We start from the raw sequence: 12,704 nt of genomic DNA, 5'->3' as shown, positions 1-12,704 counted from the left end.
TTTTAAAATATGCTTTGGGCCATGACAGGATTGGTGACTATTTTTAGGGACAAGAACAAAATGAACTGAGCTCCTATAGCTATGAAGCCACCTGACATTACATCCTTTTAATCCTCTTGTACAGCCTCACCCCAATTTTGATGATCTTTATAGTATGAAGAACAAATACTAACTGGAAAAACCAGGACCATAGGCCAGAGTGGCAGCAAAATCCATCCTTTTAACTGATCACACTGCTGCTCCACTCTCAAGGCACACCTCTACAGTTTAACAGCTCTCACTACTACACACACCCAGTACATTGCACTGTTGAGTCTCCAAATTCCTGGAACTGTTACACTGACAGAAACAGACATGAAGCCTGAATTTGGGGGCAATTTAAGAAATGTTACACAAAATTTATTATTCAAATCTCAAGGCAAAAATCCTCTAGTTGAAATCTTTATCTGTTGGGCACTACTATGTAAAAATATAGTTAACAGCTAATATTAATGAAGTATTATCACAATTTATATCAGAATGAAACTAGCAGATGACTGAGGCACATGAACAGGTAATGTGACAACCTTTAGATTTTATTTATAATTTACTTGAGTAAGATCCATCTCCTCAGTCTAGCTTAATTCTTAGCTATCAAATGATTATTTCACGTCCCTGGCCTGGGGGTCAGGAGAAATCAATAGGAAAAGAGCTGTGAGTTGAGATGCATTATGATGTTGCCCTGTATGCGTAAGAGATCTTTTTCTCCTTGAAAGAAAGACCCCAAGACCTCCATTGCACTTTTATTTGAATGTAATATTTGGGACAAGTGTCCCACAGGGCTGATATTTCCCAATTTAATTTGAAGTCATAATAAAACAAGCAACGAAACAGTATTTGGGATTTCAGTTTCTCACCCTTATCATCAAGACTCACTGCCTCCCATCATCAGTATTTATTGAGCATTTACAGTGTACTAGGCACAATAGAACATACAGAAAACATTGTCCCTGCTCTTGAGGAGCTTACATTCTAAAAGAAAAAAAAAAATACACCTCTTTTAAAATGGTATTTTTGTTTGGTGTTTTCTGCAAGGTACTGAGGAAATAGTTTGTAGGGTGAGCTTTGGGTATAACTTAGCCCCATCATTATTTCAAGAAGAGAGAAAGAGGAAGGATTTTAAAGGCAAAGACAATGACAGACCATTCAGGAAAGGTAGGCTTTACAGGGAGATAAACACAATCTCATCAACTCAGGAGAGATCTGCTGCAGTGAGTAGGATGAGGGAAATAGTTTGTGGGATGCAAGCAAAGGAAGCAGGGTATCCTTAAACACTGAGTGGAGCCAGGAAGATCATGCGGCCTTTATTCCAAGTACATGGCCACCAAGTAGGAATGATTGGTGACAAGACAGAAGGCTAAAAAAGGTAATCCTGTGCACCTGACAAATAGAATAAAGGATCACATTGAAGGCAGGCTGTAAGAGTATCAAGAAATTCTTAAAAATAAAAGAGATTTGGAAGCACGAAACTTACAATGTCATGATGGGCCAAGAACATTGTGGCTTCCTAAGTTAGAAAATGCCATATACCAAAATTTTAAATGGAATACATTACTTTTTTTCAATCAATTCTCCCCACTTCTGGAAAAAAAATTTTTTTTCAGGGGAAGAGGGGAGTATGGGACATAGTTGGGAACAGTAGTAGTTATATTAGTAGTATTTTGTTGTTACGATAGACTTATTTAAAATTGGTAAAAGCCCATTAGCTGCCAAGAGGGAATACGGAATAAATTTCCAAAAATGTACAATTTCCTTTAGAGAAGTTTCAGAACCAAAAGACTAATTTACATGAAAAGCTGTAGAGAAAGTAGTTGAAAAGTCCATTCATAAAACTTTTATTCCACTTACATGAACTTAATACACGTGTTCTTAACAATTATGCTTGGATTGTTCATGAAAATTTCATAAGACATTAAACAAAGCTAGCCATCATCTCAAGTTATTTCCCTGTTTAACTATTTTTACAGCACATGCATGTTAGGCAAGTATCAAAAAAAAAAAAATCACAAAAGCAAAAAAACCTAAAAAAAGTTAAATACATGGGGTTTTTGTTTTACTGCTGTGCTTGATATACACGAAGTAATGGATATCAAGCAATTCATTTTTACTGCATCTTTACTTGTACATTTGTTCTTAGGTTGCCTAAAACATTTAAATACAAATAAAATGAGTGTAGCAAAAATAATGAAAGCAAACAGCAGGTAACTTTACAAATAATGGAATGTGAACCGTTTCTGCCCTTATCCAGAGGAAGTTGGGTCACAATTAAAGGAACACTTATGCAGCTATAGTCAGGTGTGCACACGGAGACCGAGTATTCCACAGATGTTAATATCCGTGGGATATTCATTTCTACTACAGCCTTGTAAGTGCTCCAAACCTTAAAGTACCCACAACTACACTGTGACTGGAACCAATTATCCCTTTTATTCCCCACTGGGACAAACCAATATGTAGGCAGTTTTCTTTGCTTAGACATGGAAGCGGTTTTAACACTGGCCCTCGTGAAGCCACAATGTACCAAAAGTACTATGCCAAACATTTATAACTTGAATAAAAATTCCACATCCCCATATTGGCCACCTCAAGATGAAAACAGATAACTCCCTAAATGTTAACTGGCTCTACTCCCCTAATATTAAACATAAAAACCACATGGGAAATATAGAAATTCAAATAGAAGTAACATAAACCTGTCATAAATCGTAAACAAAAAACTATTTGTGGGACAGCATGGATGACAAATGGTCTACTGTGTAAATCTTAGAATGAGGCAGACAAAAGTTGGAAGGCCGGTTAATTTTCCCCTCCTTCTCCTGCTTCAGCTTCGTCTCCTTGAGTATCCGATGTCCACAACTAGTGGGGAAAAAAAAAAAGTAAAAAGATATTTTAGTATATTTCAGTTTGAAAAAAATCTTTATATTCCAAGGTACCAGAATGTAAGCACAGTTTCTGCTGAAAGGCTTTCTTTAAAAAAAAGCATCACTGAAGACAGTTTCAAGATATAAACCTCAATATAATACATTTATTTTCTCCGTAATCACTCTGTAAGCACAGTAAGTACATAGCAGAGTTGTCTTCAAATAAGTCAGATATAAGAAATTCTTGGTTATTCATAGAAGGTAAAGAAAAAAATAGAAGAAATCATAGAAATGCAAAATACTAATTATCAACAGTGATTATAATTATCAGATGGCCCCATTGAGAGACAGATGCATAAGTTTAGTGCAACTAAATCAGAATCATCAAATTCAGTCCATGCTCAAGAAGCTCAGGCTGACTACTTTCTCCTGGTAGATCCTAGGCTCACTCCAAAGGGAATCGCACACACTATGGAATTCAAGAGCCAGGATCAAGTTTGAACTAAGATACAAATTTAGCTTTTCTAACATTTTTAAGTTTAAAAAAAATTCCTTTGTGAATTTGTATGATTGAAAATAAGTAGCTAAGCAGTTTGGTAAGAACGAAATCTTCTAAGATATAAAGACTGAATTGTCCCAAAGTGGTAAGACTATGGAGTCTTAATTTTTAGATTAATGTTATAGTTTTTCCACAGCTTAAAATGATGATATCAAAATTATCACAGCTGCTTCAAATATTAAATCTTATCATTCTATAATAATTTTTAGAGATAATTATAAAAGGATTGACTCAAGATGACCTTAACTTTTACATTGTTTATACACTGGAAAATGAAGGGGAGGAAACTCAGTTAATAAAATTTTCCTATCCCCACAATCACCCATTAGTTTTATTTATATATTAACGAAATATATCTCTAGCCTGGGAAGACTCCTTTGAAGATCATACAGTTAGCCGAATGACCTCTAGAAGTCTATGTGTTCCTTTTAAATAGGGGGTCTTGCAAGACAAGATGAAGTTATCTTCCATCATCTCTTTCCAGTTCTAACTTTCAAGGATTCTTGAATTTTCTATATGAACATGAAAAATTTGATGAAAGATTATTTCTCTTCCTAGGGTTATGCACTGACAATATTGGTCAATTGGATCTAGACTCGAATACTAGATAGTTTAGACAAAAATCTCTCTACTTGACAGATAAATGATACACTCAAACTATAATGGTAACAGGTGATACGACCAAGGTTCCGAGAAGACACACAGTAAATAGTGACAGAATCAGAATCTGAACCTTGGTGGTGTTCTTACTCAGCTGCTGAAGTGAGCAGTGTATGTAGTAGCAGAAGTAGTAGCCACTCAGCTCTTCATGCTATACTGATACCAAAATTCAGCTGGAAGTATGTATTTCAGATCGTGCCTTCTCAAAAAGTGCTGACGACATATCTCAGCAGTGACTAGGCTTCAAGTTCTACCTTTTAGAATAATTATCTCATCATTTCAAACCAGAAAAATATGAAAATTTCTGAAAATTAAAATTAGCTAACAAACTAAATTGCTTCTTTCATTTGATATACATACAATGATTCATTCTAAGAAACTATACGTTACCTTGGCCTCTTGAGTAAAATAAAAATCTCACAAGTTTGTAGGTAGCCTCCAATTACACTTTCTAAAATAATTTTCAGTGTTTAATAAACGAGTACACAGTACTGTTCAAAAAACTGCTGGGACTATTCAACACCAGAATTATAACTGATTCAGAAAATTGGCAGTGGACTGGATACAGTGGGACAAAGTGAAATGTATAAAATAATGCTGTACAGTCCCCAAGAGAAACGGCCCTAAAGCTAACAAAAACACGCAGCACTGGACTATCATCTTCATTCCTAGCTCTTTACCTGGCACATGTTTGATATTTGATACTCTTTTCACTTAAGCCTCAAAATTTCAGATTTAGTATTTACCTGAAGCAGAGGAATGTGAAAACCTATGGGATCAAAGGAAACATCAACCAACTAATACACAGACATGATTTGGATCCCAATGCAAATAAAAAACTTGGAAAAAAAAAGCAATACAAAAAAGACAACTGGAATATGAACACTAGAAATTTAACATTACCTATTAACAGTATATTATTTTGGTGTGGTAACGGCATTGTAGTTCTTTTTTTTCAGTGTGAAGTATACCAGGGACAATCATGACCTGCCATAGTAAGTAATTTTTTTTTTTTACTTAGAGACCAGGCAAAACAGATGTCCACTTGGACTCTGTAGAGTGCCTTGAAATTTTGTAACTAAGGTTATTAAATACCCCACCATAGCTATATAAATACAGAGGCAACTTTATGGTCACCATTTTTAATGGAATTTAAATATGAAGAGAATTTCAGTATACTTTGATACTAGAAGCTAAACTCTCCTGTGACTAAAAAAACCAGAATCACCTACATTGAAATGAAAAATTAAGTGGCTTATATGACTGAAAGTCCAAAACGTTCAAATTATGAAATTATTTTAAAAACCAAAATTTTAACAATGGGCATATATTAGTAGAAAGGGCAAATTTTCAGTCCTTGGTCTAATATTTGTTTCTGTAAGGGTGTTTTTCTTCATGGTTTTAACAGCAGACAGGATCTTACATTTAATTTAAAAAGCCTAGAAATGCTCCTGTAGTAATCTATCAAACAACATCCAGGCATACCTCGGAGATGTTGAGAGCTCAGTTCCAGATCATCACAATAAAGCAAGTATCAAAAGAAAGTGAGTCACACAAATGTTTACACCACACTGTAGTCTATTAAGTATGGAATAGCAGCATGTCTTTTAAAAACAATGTACATACCTTACTAAAAAATTTATTACTAAAAAATGCTGACCATCAACTTGAGTCTTCAGCAAGTTGTGATCTTTTTGCTGGTGGAGGGTTTGAAATACTGTGAGAATTACCAAAATGCGACAGAGACACGAAGTGAGCAAATGCTTTTAAGAAAACAGTACCCACAGACTTGCTCAACACAGGGTTGCAACAAACCTTCAATTTGTAAAAATCACAGTATCTGTGAAGTGCAATAAAATAGAGGTATGCTTGTAATCTCTTCAACCACATTGACCACTCATGATGCTGTTATGTACTTACTGTCAAGTTGTCTCTCAGTAACTGCATTATTAGTGTGCTGTCTTTGTATGACTCTTCACTTAATGTATCAAGTTCAGCAATGGCTTCATCAAATGCCTATGATACAAAAATACATTTCAGTGCTCAAATAATAATGATTACTTAATTTCCACAGAATAGGAAAAAAAAAACATACCGTCTTTGCAAGAGAGCAGGCTTTCTCTGGGGAGTTCAGAATCTCATAATAGAACACAGAGAAGTTAAGGGCCAGACCCAATCTGATAGGATGTGTTGGTTGCATTTCCTTTTTGCTGATTTCAAAAGCTTCTTGGTATGCTTGCTGTGACTGATCCACAATCCCTAGATAACAAAATGTACCAAAATGTACTGATAAAAGTTTGCATTTCACCTTCATCTCTCAAACCAAATCTTTACTACCCAACGATATCCTCTGAAATATTAAGCAAACTTAACTGAATAGGCTCTTAAATTTTAACAAATAAGCTTCTCCTGGAATATTATGCTAGCCATTGATCAATGTCAAGACAAAAAGAACTCTGTAATCACCTCAGTGATTTTTTTAATAATTAGTTTGTACTATTTCACAGTTATACTGTAATCACTCTCTCTTAAAGTTGTGAGGAAACATTCCTAAACATAAAATTGGCTTATCAGCAAGCATTCATTTTAGAATACCAATTATCATGCAGTAGATATATATATATCTGACTCTCGAACAACACAGGGTTTAGGGGTGCTGACTCTACATGCAAAAATTTGGATATCATTTTAACGTCAGCCCTTTATATCCACAGTCACCCAAGCTCGGATCACGCAGTACTATAGTATTTACAGGAAAAAATCTGCGTGTAAATCGACCTGCGCAGCTGAAACCTGTGTTACTCAAGGATCAACTGTTAAGTCTCAGGACTTGAAAAAAAAAAAAAAAAGGAAAGAAAAGTAGAAAAAAGTCCATTACTGCTTTTCATTAAGTGCTCTAGGCAATTAAGAAAAACAACAAAACAGTTGTCTACACAAAAAGAAACTACTTTCCTTCTGTGTTATTTTATAAACGTCCAGCCAACAGGAGGATGCAGCGTACCTTTCTTGTCATCCCCGGCGGCAACCTCAGCCAAGTAGCGGTAGTAGTCTCCTTTCATTTTCAAATAGAAGACTTTGCTCTCTGCTTGTGAAGCATTAGGGATTAAGAACTTTTCCAAAAGAGACTTGGGAAGAAAAGAAAGAGAGTCATAAGAAGACTAAAATATTTACAAAACTGAAAGAATCTGCATTTCCTAAGAGCGTATTACAGCCTAGGTTATAAAACTTTAATACCCAGTCACTACCAATAATACAACCTTTGAATGTAGTAGCCTCAAAAATTTGTGGTTTAAAAGTAGAATGCTTTGGACAGCAACACTTAAAATTTGAAATTCGTGTTCAGCTTATTACCTAAGGATGATATACCTGATTACTGGCCTCTCCCCTCACTGTGCTATCAATTTACATGCCAATGAAGACTGCACGTTAACAAATATAAAAGCATGATAGCTCATAATATTTCATAATTATGTTATTATATTATTTAACCAGTTGGCAAACTTTTCATTTTCAAGGTAGTCAAAACATTAGAATGGAAAATACATAAGAGATTAACCTTTTGGGATTCTAGAGGAATATATGATTTAAGCAGAAACCAACAATATAACAGACATTACCAGAGGCCATGACAGAGGAAGCAGAACAAAATTAACTTCACTTATAAGAATACAAGTAATACCTCACAACAGGTAAAAAGCTTTTCAAAGTAAAAGTTTTATTTTTCCTAATTAAATTAAGACACTGGTAGGATTATGAGAATTACAGATCTGAAGAGTAAACCCTTAGTTTCATTAAAGTGACTTTCAGCTAGTAAGATACATGTTTATGGATTAACTCAGACAATAGGTAAAACTTCATCCTACATAATTCTGTTCAAAATTGTAACAATCTAATTAAATCCTAACACGCTAATATATTTTATAATTGATATAAAGTAAAACATGGTATCACTGTATTAGGAAGATAAGGCACAATAAACTAGTTATTTTATTTTAAAAGGAAGAAAGATAGTATTTCAGTAGAATTAGGCAAAATAAAAACAAAACAAAACAAAAACTCCATTTCTTCTTACTGAATATACTTTAGGAATCAAGGTGAAGTTATTTTTCAACTGGACTTGCCCGAAACAAATCTCAATTTGTACAAGGAAAAGGGGCATCTAATTCTTGGTCTCTATTCCCCTGGCACTCACCCAGTAGTTTAGACTATATAGCACCTACTTATACGTCAAACTGTTTGAAGAATGTTTTTAAATAATAACTCGAATTTTGTATGTTTACACCATTATTATGTTCCAAATGGTGGATGGGTGGGTAAGCTTTAAGCCAGCTTCTCCTCTTTCTACAACTTAAACTACAGACACCCAGAAGAAGTGGGCAGTGCCAAGCTGGCAGTAGGAACAGGCTGCAATGCACTACAGGAAAGGTTAGAGGTGAGAGAAGTCAACATGAAATAATGTTTCCTGTGATTATTAAGTGATGAAACCACTGGCCTGAAATCAAAAGAGCACTTTGGGGTAACAAAATTCTTATACCACACCCAGACTCTCCTATTCAAAGATCTCTAAGCTGTAAAAATGCTGTCATTCATTCATTCACATTTTGAGGCAGCTTCTACCTGGAATCTCAACCAAACTAGAAGTGAAGGGACCCTCTGGGACTGGAAGACCACCCGCTGTCTCTGAAGCGGGAACGCCTACAACCTAAAACTTGTCAAAATCCAAACTTCCTGCCATTCTGTCCTTTAAACACCATCATTCTCTTTGAGGCATGAACACTGTGAATATTATGGCTGCTCTTTGGGGATCTGTGTCAAATAGCAAGAAGATAATTCCATTTAACATATAGTAAGGGCATTTTTTTTTTTCACTTAAGAAACAAATGACCAGGTCTTTTCAGGTTTTGTATTTTAATACAAAACGCATCATTTACTCAACTATGGGAGATGGTACAGCATAATGGCTTTGGAGTCAGGCAAGGTTTAAAATGTAGCACTCCACACTTTGAAGAATAAATTCCGCTTCTGATTGGCTAGGCTAAAAATTAGACTATGAAGACTAAAGAAAAAGTGTGTTGTGATTAACCAGAATTCACAAATAACTTCAATTAAATAAAATTAAATAATGGGTAAGATATAAATTTAAAAGAAGATCCCATATACAATTCAATTGTGAACTGCTCTCTGGCTCAGTTATGTATATTTAAGATTATACCAAGAAAAATTTCAAATAAAAGAAGTGACATGAACTAAAAGCTTAACCATGAAATTAATTATCTACCTAGGCATTTCTGTTTCATATTTTACTGCTTCAATGTATTTTTTACATTCACTTAGTCTCCAATACTTAAATGCCACTGTGCTAGGCACTGAGAATATGATAGTGAGCAAGACAGTCTCCAAGTCTGAGAATAAACTGTCTAGCAGGGAAGACAACTGAAACTAAGAATACTGCCTCATTATATTCTTCACTTTTCAATGATTTAGTTATCTAGCCCACTATATATATGTAAAGATGAAGGCCACAAATGCGCAGTTAAAGGTGAATCACTTAAGATATAAAACTTTATACATTTAAAAACTTGTAGAAGTTATTTAGGCAAAGTGTCAATAAACGCTATGAGAATTTGTAATCCACCTGAGTAATAACTCCTGCATTTCTGAAAAAAAAAATTACACTGGGGTACTCACACAGAGAATTTTTAAATTAGCAATGAAGCATCTCTTCCCCTACAGTGAACACTGAATTTAGCTATAGTGTCTGATTAAAACAACAACAAAAACTATTTTAAAGCTATTAACCAGAACCTACAAGTAACAGGAAGGCGAGATAACAGTAGGTAGTCTGCTTACTGGCCTAATGATAGACCAAAAGGACCAAGTATCAACAGTAGTGAATGTTTCTGGTAAAATAATGACTATAAAAAGTTGAAAAAGCAAACTCATCACACTATACTCATTATATATGTACAGTCCTTTGTATGTCAATTATACTTCAATAAAGCTATTAAAAATAAAAAGTTGAGAAAGGGATAAATGACATACTGTTAAAATCCTCTGATGACATAAAGGTAAGAACCATTAAGATTTAAGTAACAAAAAGTAAGAAAGACTGGATTAAAGATTAAATATGGTTCTGAACTCATCTACAAAACAGAAATAGACTCGCAGACATAATAAACAATCCTATGGTTACCAGGAGAAAGGGGATGGGGAAGGGATAAATTTGTGAGTTTGAGATTTGGAAATGTCAGCCACTATATACAAAAATAGATTTTAAAACCCCAAATTTCTTCCGTACAGCACAGGGAGCTATATTCAATATTCAATGTCTTGTAATAACCTTTAATGAAAAAGAATATGAAACAAATATGTGTATATGCGTGACTGGGACATTGTGCTGTATATCATAAACTGCCACACTGTAACTGACTATACTTCAATTAAAAAAAATGAAATAATTAAAAAAAAAAAGATTAAATGTGGTTCAAAAGCTAACTATCAAACTGTGGTAGACTGTGTCTCCAAAGATGGCCTCCACCAATTCCTCACCACCCGTGTTCAGGTAGGCATTCATTCCTCCTGTCAAGAGGTGGAATTTATTTCTCTTCCCAAATCTGGGCTAACTAATCATTAGAATGCGGTGCAAGTGACTGTTGCTTAAGAAGCCTAATGCTTTAGAGGACAGCAGGTTCCTGTTTTGCTCTCTTGGAGCCCTAAGCCACCATCTGAGAAATCAAATTCTCCTGCTGGAGAGAAAGCCCCAGTCATGGGACATGTTCAGTGAAGTCACTTGGGTACTTCAGCACCAGCTGAATGCAGCAATGAGCGACCCCAGCCAACACTATGAGAAAAACGGCCCCAAAGAATCTAGGCAAACCACAGAGTCACAGAAAAGAATAAATCACTGTTTTAGTTTTGACTGGTTTCTTATACAGCAACAGACATCTGAGAAAAAGAATCAAAACATCATTTCAATAATAAACATGACACTTTAATTAAGCACTTTATATGATTAATTAGATCCTTCCATAACCTTACCTATGAGGTACAAATTACAATTATCCCCATCTTATAAAAGATAATGGGGCCCAGCAATGTAATGTAATGTGCTCAAAACCACAGCTAAGTTGTGAAGGTACAACTTCAACTAAGCAATCTGACCTGTACTAAAACATAATGCTGTGGTTTCTCTGCCTCATTAGGGTGATATGCCTACTGAAAAGGAGAGTGTGATGCCAAGATATCAATTAAAATCAAAATTCAGGATAATGATTCTACATTATCTACATATCTACAGTATAGTTTCTTTAAAAATGTTATCAAGACAGGCTCAGACAAACTGGAGTATCCAGAAAAGGAAGCAAAAATGTTGAGCAAACTGGAAATTTCATGAAAACTGAAAGAATATGACATGCACGGCTCCAGAAGACAAGACTAGTTAAATTTAGGCAGAGGCAGATTTCTGCTCAGTATGAGAAAACTTATGAGTGGTCCAAATTTGGAATAGGCCACCTAGTCAGATAGCAAGCTCTACTCTTTTCAGAGACTTTAAGGAGAAATGAGAAACTCACTTGGGTATTTTGTAGAGGATATTCATAAATTAGATGTAGTCTCATTCAACTCTTAAGATGTGGAAGATATAGAGTTCACTGAATTAAGTTAATTGTAACACTACCGAGGTGATTAAATATGTTAACTTATCAATTTGACCAAAAAGAAATAAAAGTTCAATTTTCTAGATTTGGAAGCCAGAGAAAAGAGGCAAATGTAGGGAGAGGGCCATGATGGAAATAAAAACAAAGGGGGTGAGAGTGAAGGTAGTAGCAGCACTTACCAGAAAGCAGCAGTGACAAGAAAAATGCAGAATAAAAACAGGAGGTAAGAACTAATAGCTATTTTCAAAAAGTACAAAAACTTCACAGAATACCTTGCTAAGTATACACACAACCTGCTAGATTTCATTCAACTACGGTAGCACAATGAAAGTGATGAAAATTCTGGGACACTGTAAGAATCTGAGTTTAAAAGGAGAGACATAGCATTACATAAGGGAAGAACAAATGAGTCACAACCTCTACTTATAAAATGAAGGTTAGGCTGACCACTGATGTACCTTCTACTTGGAAAATTCTCCGTATGACATAGTACATTCACTCTAAATGTAATTTATAACAGAAAAGGATTTTCAGGTCTAACACAAAACTGAGGAACATCTTACATCCAGGCACTGAACTGGGGCTACAGTGTTTATACTTATGAATCTTGAATCTATACTTATGAATTTGATTTAGAGATTCACAGTATTTCCTCAAGCAATTAAAATATCTGGTTTTGATGACAGCCATTGTTTTTTTAAAGATAATCGTGGCCATTTAAAAAATAAATAAAATTAATTTGAATTAGAGTTAATGCATATTCTGACTTTATACAGAAGTCATCCTAATAACCTTTAAGTGGGACTGGAAGCATGAAGCCCACATGCAAAATGTCTCCATAAATGGTTCATAATACAGAGCTAAATACATGATAGTTCTGGGGAGGGTGTTGAACTTTAATTCAATCAATGGATAAAATAAGTGGAGCTT

General features: G+C 34.8%; 1 protein-coding gene across 3 annotated transcripts in view; it reads right to left on the bottom strand.

The window, feature by feature from the left end:
• Positions 1–769: 769 nt before the first annotated feature.
• YWHAZ (tyrosine 3-monooxygenase/tryptophan 5-monooxygenase activation protein zeta) overlaps positions 770–12,704 on the bottom strand; it is a 30,164-nt gene continuing 18,229 nt past the window's right edge. For all 3 annotated transcript variants that reach the window (XM_064476922.1, XM_031439401.2, XM_064476923.1), the window contains 4 exons: positions 7,121–7,244; positions 6,215–6,378; positions 6,040–6,135; positions 770–2,895 (listed from right to left, as the gene is read on the bottom strand). In XM_064476922.1, the coding sequence (XP_064332992.1) occupies positions 2,836–2,895; positions 6,040–6,135; positions 6,215–6,378; positions 7,121–7,244 (444 nt within the window). In that variant the 3' untranslated portion in view covers positions 770–2,835. The remainder of the gene's footprint in view (positions 2,896–6,039; positions 6,136–6,214; positions 6,379–7,120; positions 7,245–12,704) is intronic.

The sequence above is a fragment of the Camelus dromedarius genome, chromosome 20, assembly GCF_036321535.1.
Source record: "Camelus dromedarius isolate mCamDro1 chromosome 20, mCamDro1.pat, whole genome shotgun sequence".
NCBI lineage: Eukaryota > Metazoa > Chordata > Mammalia > Artiodactyla > Camelidae > Camelus > Camelus dromedarius.
Note: the sequence above shows the minus strand (reverse complement) of the source record. Positions and strands in the feature narration are given on the sequence as shown.